The sequence below is a fragment of the Octopus bimaculoides genome, chromosome 28 (genome assembly GCF_001194135.2).
Source record: "Octopus bimaculoides isolate UCB-OBI-ISO-001 chromosome 28, ASM119413v2, whole genome shotgun sequence".
In the NCBI taxonomy this organism is placed as follows: domain Eukaryota; kingdom Metazoa; phylum Mollusca; class Cephalopoda; order Octopoda; family Octopodidae; genus Octopus; species Octopus bimaculoides.
Genome location: NC_069008.1, coordinates 15605361 through 15616012, shown reverse-complemented (window position 1 = coordinate 15616012; position 10652 = coordinate 15605361). Strand labels below are relative to the sequence as shown.

Here is a 10652-nt window from a genome sequence, read left to right as displayed (position 1 = left end):
ATATATATATATATATATATATATATATATATATATATAGTTTTAGGGAAAAGAACCAGGGTTCATGAACTCATCGATGAAAATACATACACACGTATGTATTCATATATGTATGCTTGAGTATATATATAAGTATGTAAGAATATGTTTGTGCTTCTTTAAATCACTATTTCGAGAGAATGATTTACCACAGATATCACAGTGATATGGTTTTTCTCCAGTATGAATATATTTGTGTGTAGTTAATGTAGTGGTTTCAAAGAATGATTCAGCAGATACCACAGTGATATTGTCTCTCTCCCGCATGGGTATGTTTATGTGCAGTTAAGACACTATTAATTGAAAATGATTTACCACAGACATCACAATGATACGGTTTCTCTCCTGTATGAATACGTTTGTGTTTAGTTATGGCATTACTTTGAAAGAATGATTTACCACAGATATCACAATGATATGGTTTCTCTCCTGTATGAATACGTTTGTGTTTAGTTATGGCATTACTTTGAAAGAATGATTTACCACAGATATCACAATGATATGGTTTCTCACCAGTATGAATACGCTTGTGTCTAGATAAGTGACTACTTGTAAAGAATGCTTTACCACAGATACCACACTGATGTGGTTTCTTTCCTGTATGAGTACGTTTGTGCATAATTAGGTTAATTTCTTTAAAAGACAGACTTTGCACAAACATCAGTCTTTTATCCTATTGAGAAGAAATCAATTATATAATTTTCTTACTCTCTTCCAATACTTCTCTTAAATCTCAGTTTATACATTTTTCTTCCTTTTGTTCTTGTACTTTATATCTTACAAACACTTTTACTGCTGTATTTCTGTCCAGTGTTACCTTTCTTTAGCAACACTAACATAAATTTATCCAACTTTAATCAGTTCACAGGCACCTCTTCTTGATACTCCAGTTGGTGATGTTCACAAATTTTGCTAATAATATTATTTCAGAGTAAATGTTTCACAGGGATTCTACACAGATTTGTAGAAACAATCTGATACATCTGTTTCATATAATATTTTCCTTCAGTCTTTAAAACAGGAGAGATATTGGGGGTTTGCCATCCGTTACTTCAATGTCATCTGATGTTCTGAAATTATAGAGAAACAACAGTGTAAGATACAGAGACTATCTAAAATATACAGATTAGTTTCTATTAAGATAATCTGTAGAAATAAACATTTACCTCAACAACTGAGCTGTATATCTCACAGCTACATAAAGAAGTGCTAATCTCTAAAAGTAGATGGAACATGTAGAAGTGGGACACCCAGAAAGACATGGCATGAAGTGCTGAAGAACCATTCAAGTGAAATGAGAAAGAATGAGATTTCTGATAACTTGCTCAACTCAAGATCTGCACTCCATTACAGAAGTATTAAGACGGTGAGCTGGCAGAAACATTAGCACGCCGGGCGAAATGCTTAGCGGTATTTCGTCTGCCGTTACATTCTGAGTTCAAATTCCGCCAAGGTCGACTTTGCCGTTCATCCTTTCGGGGTCGATAAATTAAGTACCAGTTACGTACTGGGATTGATGTAATCGACTTAATCCCTTTGTCTGTCCTTGTTTGCCCCCTCTATGTTTAGCCCCTTGTGGGCAATAAAAAGAAAAGAAAAGAAAAAAAAGTATTAAGACATGTCCCTGTGGTGCTGAAAAACACTTGTGGCCATTCCTCATAAAAGCAGCTGCACAGTGCCATATAAAGCACCCTGTGCACTCTGTGAAGTGGTTGGCACTAGGAAGGGCATACAGCAGAAACCACACCAAATCAGACTAGGGTCTACTGCAGCTCCCCAAGTTGCCAGCCCTGGTCAAACCATCCAACTAATTCCAGCATGGACAATAGACATTAAAAGATGATGAACTTAACATTTTAATTTCTTAAAATTTACAGCATAGAATCTCGTGTGAAGCTTACATATTTATAAACTACACTGACGTCTTCACAACGGGTAACAGCTTTCAAATAAAACTACAGCGTAGTGGACACTAACATTAGTATTTGTCCAGAAATAGAAGTTGACATTGTTGTTTATTGCACAGTTACATCCATGTTGCAGCCCAGTGCTCGAAAACTGGTCAACAGGATCTGCACAAGATTTTCATAATTTTATGGTTTCCTGTTTCTCAGGAAATCAGATACAACTCCAACAAAAGCATTCAATGCCAGGTGGCCCATCAAACACTCCAACCTTACTTTTCTCAGAAGACAGAGTTGGAAACTTTCTGCTTTAGTATTTGAAGCAGTCACTGGCTCAGTGTTTCAACACGTATTTTGCACACTATATAGGACGCCAAAGCTTTGTCTTGTCATCCGGTTTCATGCTGAAGTAATTAAGGAAGTACAGTAAGCTTTCTTCACAAAATCTGTGATTTTGTTTCACTGCCTAATCCAGAAATAAGCAGAAGACCTCGGGACTGTTTTTACATTTTCTTCTCTCACAACTGGCCATATTTCTGAAATACAAAACATGCTCAAGCCAGTTGTCAGCTGGGAAAGCATTTTCAGAATCGTCAACAGTTATAAAGTAAGCAAATGCAGATTTGTAATGGCAAGGCTCCATAAAGAGCATACATACCATGAAGTTCTTTTTACAGTTTTTTGACCATGCTTAATGAAAAGTGACCTTGACCCATGTAACCTTACAATCAAAACATTAAGGGCACATTCAAAATACCAATTTTCATAAGAGACAGTTAAAAGTTCAATAAAACACATCTCATCTAGTTTGCAATGATAGTCACACAAAATTAAGCAAAACATGGGCATATCTGCAGATAAATTGCGTAAAGATAAGACACATGGTGTCAAGGACCACAAAAATATGTTGTTTCTTAACATCTAATTGTATAAAGGACATTCCTGTCATTGAAGTTGGTTAGGCTGAAAATACTGAAAGTTGCTCCACTTTGATACCCTATATTTACTAAGGATACTGAAAACCTAACTTTTGTTTTCCCTTTTGTAGTTGCATTAATTTTAACCCTTTTGTTACTGTATTTATTTTAAGATGCTCTGTGTTTCTTTCAATTACTTTAAATATAACAAAGAATTTAGTAAACTAACTTAGTTATCATTCAGCTCGTGTTAGGAACATAAACTGTGACTAAGGTTTGGTGGAAGATTTTAATTCAAAACTTATGAAAACAAGACATTTGTATTCAGAGCCAGAGATGGTTTCAGCCGGGTTGGTAACGAAAGGGTTAAACGACATGGAAAAACTATGTTTCCAACGTTATGTCAAGCTCCATATGTGGGTTCACATTTGATGAAGTCAAAGCCACCCTTAGAAATGGTGACAATGCCAGAAATGTTGAGAAATGCACACCCCTGTTTATGAAAAATCTTGACATGATAGAGCAAAATGGATTTCATTTTTGAAATCAGCAACCCCGAATTAGTAAGAAAGATCTTTCCAACATCATACAACAAAAACCCTGTTCCCTAGCGTAATGGGTCTAAGTGTGTGAGAGAGAGTGAATACGTGAAAATTGAAAAACACGCTACTATGCACACACATAGACGTGTTTTTATTTATATTTATGTACACACAATGAGGTGCCATGATTTGGTTTCCATTTCCTTCACCCATTTCAAAATGAATGCCAGGTTCATTTGTTGGCACTCTGTCGCTTACGACGTCGAGGGTTCCAGTTGATCCGATCAACGGAACAGCCTGCTCGTGAAATTAACGTGCAAGTGGCTGAGCACTCCACAGACACGTGTACCCTTAACGTAGTTCTCGGGGGATATTCAGCGTGACACAGTGTGTGACAAGGCTGACCCCTTTGAATTACAGGCACAACAGAAACAGGAAGTAAGAGTGAGAGAAAGTTGTGGTGAAAGAGTACAGCAGGGTTCACCACCATCCCCTGCCGGAGCCTCGTGGAGCTTTTAGGTGTTTTCGCTCAATAAACACTTACAACGCCCGGTCTGGGAATCGAAACCGCGAGTCCGCTGCCCTAACCAGTGGGCCATTGCGCCTCCACGGTCAGGTTCAACAGGTCATGAAAATAAATAAAGTTGAGGTGTATAAATTATCCATAAACCCCATTCAATTATACTTTTATTTTTTGTCAACGAATTTCTACAAAATCCTTATCTACATCATCTGAAAAGTATTTCTATAAATTTCTATTTAAAATTATATATTTTGTAAAAAATTTTGAGGAAACAAATTGCTAGTAGGATGGGCATACATTGGTCGATATTCGAAGGGCATTCCTTTGTTACAAGCTGCAAACTTCTCAAAAGTCACATGTTCTTGTTTTGAAATGAGAGCAGGAAATTGAAAGATGTATGTACATGTATATGAAAAGGGCGTGGTGTGTGTGTGTGTGAGAGAGAGAGAGAGAGAGAGAGAGTGAAGTTGTGTGCTGTGATGTGTGTATTTTTTTTTTTTACATTAAAGCACTTGACCCGGTGACAAAAAAAAAAAAAAAACAGCCTAATAGGTGTAAAACAACTTGCTGGGAACGAATATGAAGAAAAAAATGCGGGCTCGTGAACGGGGGGGGGGGGAACTCGGAACATTCACATCGTCAGTCCATGGCCTCTAAACTATAGTGTTTGACCCGAGCTCAAATACAAATAATAATTAGTGTAATAAGGTGTAAAACTTGCTGTGAATATATATATATATGTGTGTGTGTGTGTGTATGTATATATGTATAAATTGAAACAGTAAGGTAAAAAATTGGGTATTAATTAATATCAATTTAATACCATAGAACTAGTACATTGAAAGAATCAGATTATATATGTGTGTGGGTGTATGTATGTATGTGTATATATATATATATATATGTGTGTGTGTGTGTGTATTCTTGATGTTCTTTCAGACTAAGTTGTTTTACAACTTTTACAAAGAATCACGGTAAATTTTCAGATTAACACCCGCGCGATTTTCGCTAGGGTGTTATGGTTAGGGTTTTAGGATTAGAGTTAGGGTTAGGGACGGAATTCCCTAACCCTAACCCTAAAATCCTAACCGTAACACCCTAATGAAAATCGTGCGGGTGTTAATCTGAAAATTTACCAGTCACAAAGAATCGTGGCGCTAAAAACCGAACCGGTTACAGTATTAAAACCACTGAATATATTCATTGCTTAATACTTACGGATATGTTTCATAAAGGATAGACTTGTTATAAATGTGTGTATATGGTAGTTGAGAAATCAATTATAAGTACGGATTATTAGTATTATAAAGTTTGCGACAGCTGGATACTGAAAAATTCCCATTTACCCACAAGACACCACAGGAAGTAATTTAATATGCATGTGTTTCTTCAAACTATCCAAGGTCGCTGACTCTTCTTAAATCCCTTTCATTTTAATATGTTGCAGCTAATTTCTTCGAAGGTCAAATAAAAAAATTAAAAAATTTCGGGACTGGGGTTATACATTAGTTAGATCGTATAAAAATCCGATATAATGAAATCGAAATAAATTAAAAATGAAATACGCTTTTATTCTTTAACTTGTTTCAGTCATTTGACTGCGGCCATGCTGGAGCACCGCTTTTAGTCGAGCAAATCGACCCCAGGACTTATTCTTTGTAAGCCTAGTACTTATTCTATCGGTCGGTTATGCCGAACCGCTAAGTTACGGAGACGTAAACACACCAGCATCGGTCGTCAAGTGATGTTGGGGGGGACAAACACACATATATATATATATACATATACATATAAACGACGGTCTTCTTTCAGTTTCCATCTACCAAATCCACTCACAAGGCTTTGGTCGACCCTGCAGCCTTCGTTTTTGGCATTGAAGTGTCTGTCCAAAGTTGATCTCGCCACCAAAACTGGGGATGCAGAGCCCACTCCCAGCACCTCTTCTAACGCCTTAACTAGAGACCCTTCTATTTTAGCCTGCTCTAGATATAACTGTTTGCTAAATCTAATAGACTCAAGTCGAATGGTTCTTTTGAGGTCAATCCACCACCGGTTATACAACATGGTACCGGTGAGTGCCCTCATGACTAACTCCTTAATCTGGTTACAGTATGTTTCGCAAGCCAATAGGGTCTTGTTCAACTTCCAGTAACCAGATCCCTGTCTTTGAACTTTATCTATATGTACCCTACACGTCACTAATTTGTGATCCTTTTAGGGTGTATAAGTAAACTGTGGACAGCTAAAGGAGGATCTGTCTCTAGTATTCACTATTATCCCGTCTATAAAAGATCTGACAGATCCGTTGTTATTACTCCAAGTCCACATTGGAACGCTCAGATCCTCGAGTCTGAATCGATCTGCCAGCCAAAATCGCTTCAGCAGCTCAATGAGGCGTGAGTTACTTCTCCTACAGGTTGAGCCAACATTATCTAGGTGCACAGTAAAGTCTCCTAACATTATTATCGTTTTTAATGTCACAAGAAAATCCTGCAAGCGTCGATAGAACTAATTCCATTAATCGGTTGCGCAAGGCGCGTAAATGCCGATCAGCCTGAAGGTCTTACCACTGAAAGTCAGATCCAGAACGACCGAATCTTCTTCTGGGTCTACAAAGATTGCACGTGTTTGCAGAGCCAAGCTTTTTCGTATCAAAACCACAACGCCACCCCCCTCCTCCTACCCGACATGATTTTCTCATAGTCTTTCAAGGGGTGTGAGAAGGCTTACAGCTTGGTCTCTGTAGCAACATAACATCAACTTTATGTGACCTGAGGTCGTCAAGGAAACAGGTTTGCTCCCACTTCGAAGTCAGGCCATGCACATTCAGACAGTCTACGCGTAGTGCAGCCATGTCAAAAATCAAGAACAGAAGGAAAATTTCCTACCTTAATCCAGAGGGATCGTTCTCAGTTCCAATGAAGCTTAGACCACCCCCTTCGTCTCTTCTACGGTGGGTTCCTTCGGCAGGGTATTTTTGCAATACTGTTTGGGTTTCTGGTGTTACTCGTCCGAAAAATGTTGCACTTTAAGTAGGGCTTGATTATCCTCATCATGGTGTTGTTAGTGTTTTTAATTACTACAGTGGTCCTCTCCTTTAAATCATGTGCGACTTCTATTTTTTCCAAGTCCAGTAATTTTTTCTTCTCATCCTTTTTCCTTTCCTCCGGGTTGTTTTTCTTCTTTTCCTTAGTTTTCGGAGCCGCCTCTTTACTTGGGGACTCCGTTACTTTTTTAGGCCTTTTACGCGACACCGTTTCGAAATTTGTTTCCTCTACTGCTGGTGTTGCTTCGGCCAGTTTGTTTTCAGGTTCTAGTTCGGTGGTCGCCCTCTGTGTAATAACTTCCGTGGCCGGGGGCGCCGCCTCCTATGTATTTGAAAATTGGTTATGAAACACATGTAGTCGTTTTATTATCATTATCTTATGATATTTACTTTGTATTATATCATACTCATTTATTGTGCTTTTAATTATTAATTTTTCTATATGTGACAGTGAATTTTCATCGATGAGTTCATGAACCTTGATTCTTTTCCCTAAAACTATATATATAATATTTTATACTGTGAAACTTAATTTAATTTTAATTTCTAATAAATGTAATTTAATTGAGTTTTTACCTGTAAATTAGGATTTTTATCCCTAATATTATTATTATTATGTTAGATATATATATGTTACATATATGTATGTGTGTGTGTGTTCTTGATATTCGTTCAGAGAAGTTGTTTTACATCTATTACACTATTTTTCTTTTGTTCCTTGGCTCCGGTGAGGCGTCTCGGAACATTCACCATGTGAATGTTCCGAGTCCTCTATACACCCCACCGTTTGCAAGCGTGCATTTTTTTTTTTTTCTGAGCTCGGGTCAAACACTTTGGTTTGACCGATAAAAATAGGCTTTTAGTCTTTGTACCTGACCGTTCTTCTGAAACTCTTCTACCACTTATTAAAAAATTTATCAAACCAGGGATGACTATATATTCTGATTGTTGGAGTGCGTACGACAATGGGATTACTGAAATAGATGTGACACCAAAATACACCCTGGAAGAACGTAAAACGATGTTTTAAGATTAAGTTGGGGAAGATTCAACATAAAAAATTATTTACTTCGTTTACATGTTTTGCGCATTCGCGCTAGATAGTCATTCTAGGATCGACTAGTCATGACTAGCTAGTGCAGATGCGCGCAGCGGGACCACTCTTCTTGAATAGTACTCAGCACACATACATTCACAGTGAATTTGGCGTTGTTCTGTTTACTTTCAGCACAAAAAAACAAACAGGTTTGCTGACAAAATTTTTTGTTTATTTGTGCATACAGTACATAATTCCAGAATTTTGTTTTTCTCGCACACGCTATTATTTCTAAAAACACTTTTGTCGTTTTCTTTTCTTTTTTCTGCGCTGACAGAAAATGAGTTTATCCAATTTTCCTTCTTTCACTGGTGACGTCACGCTTTGGTTCGCACAGTTGGAGGCGTAGTTTGGAGGTACATGCTGTGCCTTCCCAGCAGCAGCTAAATCTTCTCCTGTGTAGCACTAAATCCACAGAGTCTAAGTTTATGCAACTAATGCAGGACTAGGAGACAGGACACCGTCTCAGTTTTCACAATATCTCCCCGAGTAATTCCAAAATACTCATTTTTAACTGTGGCAAACCATTCATTTACTGGCTTTTGAAGAAGGTACCATATGAGTGAGCTTGTCAGATGCTTCCTCCATGTTGAGAGATGATATGTACAGTGGTTTACTTCTGAAATTGCCAAACTATAAACAGAGTACTAATAGTACTTCTCTACTAAATGAAACCAAACTGCATCTCATCAAGGCTAAGTCTCTTTCTAATTAACTGGACTGACTCTTTCAATGACTTTCATAGCCTGGTCCAATAATCTGAAATCTCTGCATTTACTTCTAAGACATCTCCTTTACCCTCGAAACATTTTCATTATGATGCTGCTACACATATCACTGGCACATTTTTCCTGGACCTTATTAATTATATGGTGACAAGGCTGTATCTTAATATGCTACATATCTGAAGCATTTTAGATGTAATTCCTGAGAACCAAGGGGCTTTCAGTCTTCATATTCTTAAATGTCACAAACAAGACTCCCTAGACCCTCTCTCATGTTCAGTTCTGGAAGGCTCTCTCAGTCATGTTCCACATTTAGTGGCCTTTCAAACAGAAAGAAATTTTTGAAACACTTTAGTGATATTTTCCATAGCACAAAACACAGGAATATTAAAAATATATACCAAACAAGAAACTACCCTTTTCCTTTCTCTCCAGTATGAATATGTTTGTGTTTAGTTAAGTCATTACATTTAGAGAATGTTTTACCACAGATATTACAACGATATGGCCCCTCTCCTGTATGAACATGTTTGTGGCTAGATAAGTGACACCTCTTAGAGAAAGATTTACCACAGATATCACAATCATATGGTTTCTCTCCTGTATGAATGTGTTTATGTATAGTTAAGGCAGGGCTATGAGAGAATGATTTACCACAGACATCACAATGATATGGTTTCTCTCCTGTATGAATACGTTTGTGCACGTTAACATAACCACTATCCGAGAATGATTTGCCACAGATATCGCACTGATATGTTTTCCCTCCTGTATGAATATATTTGTGTCTAGATACGTGACCACTGTAAGAGAATGATTTACCACAGATATCACAGTGATATGGTTTTTCTCCTGTATGAGTACGTTTGTGCACATGAACATAACCACTATCAGAGAATGATTTACCACAGATATTGCACTGATATATTTTCTGTCCTGTATGAATACGTTTGTGTCTAGATAAGCTACAATTTTGAGAGAATGATTTACCACAGATATCACAAGGATATGGTTTCTCTCCTGTATGAATACGTTTGTGTCTACATAACTGACTACTGTTAGAGAATGATTTACCACAGATATCACAATGATATGGTTTCTCTCCTGTGTGAATATATTTGTGTACAGTTAAGTTACTATTTTGAGAGAATGATTTACCACAGATATCACAAGGATATGGTTTCTCTCCTGTATGAATACGTTTGTGTCTAGTTAATGTACTACTTACAGAGAACGATATATCACAAATATCACAATGATATGGCTTCTCTCCCATATGAATACGTTTATGCATAATTAGGTTATATTCTTTAAAAGAAGGACTTTCTACAGATATCAGTAATATGACCCTATCTCTTTTATCATGTGTTGAGAGGAAATTAATTCCATAATTTTCTCACTCTCTTCTATTACTTTCTCTCTCAAATCCCAGTTTATATATTTTTCTTCCTTTTGTTCTTGTACTTTATATCTTACAAACACTTTTACTGCTCTATTTCTATCCAGTGTTACCCTTTTTTAGCAACACTTGCATAAATTTATCTAACTTTAATTAGTACATGGGCACCTCTTCTTGACACTCCAGTGACTGATGTTCACAAATTTTGTGAATAATATTATTTCAGAGCAAATGTTTCACAGGAATTCTACCAGAGATTCATAGAAAGAATCTAATACATCGTTTTCATATAAAAGTTTCCCTCAGCTTTTAAAACATGGTAGATATTGAGGTCTCTTCTGTTATGTCAGCATCATTTGATGTTCTGAAATTATAGAGAAACAACAGTGTAAGATGTAGAGGCTACTGAAGAAATACAGATTCATTTCTATTGAGATAATCTGTAGAAATAAACATTTATC

The 10652-nt window shown here is 37.0% G+C and overlaps 2 protein-coding genes across 2 annotated transcripts in view; both read right to left on the bottom strand.

Moving 5' to 3' along the window:
- Positions 1–48: 48 nt before the first annotated feature.
- Positions 49–5966, bottom strand: LOC128251078 (putative zinc finger protein 876). Its single transcript, XM_052977425.1, has 2 exons — positions 5144–5966; positions 49–1109 (listed from the first exon to the last, which is right to left on the bottom strand). Exon 2 carries the CDS (start codon positions 698–700, stop codon positions 269–271), a length of 432 nt encoding a protein of 143 aa, XP_052833385.1. The 5' UTR covers positions 701–1109; positions 5144–5966; the 3' UTR covers positions 49–268.
- Positions 5967–8180: 2214 nt separating this feature from the next.
- Positions 8181–10652, bottom strand: part of LOC128251077 (zinc finger protein 431-like) — a 74200-nt gene continuing 71728 nt past the window's right edge. Inside the window, exon 2 of the mRNA XM_052977421.1 lies at positions 8181–10555. Coding sequence (XP_052833381.1) covers positions 9205–10086 — 882 coding nt within the window. The 5' untranslated portion in view covers positions 10087–10555 and the 3' untranslated portion in view covers positions 8181–9204. The remainder of the gene's footprint in view (positions 10556–10652) is intronic.

What these genes read in the sequence shown, in the direction of transcription:
- LOC128251078 (XM_052977425.1), bottom strand. Translation starts at nt 700, where the DNA reads ATGTTTGTGCAAAGTCTGTCTTTTAAAGAAATTAACCTAATTATGCAC.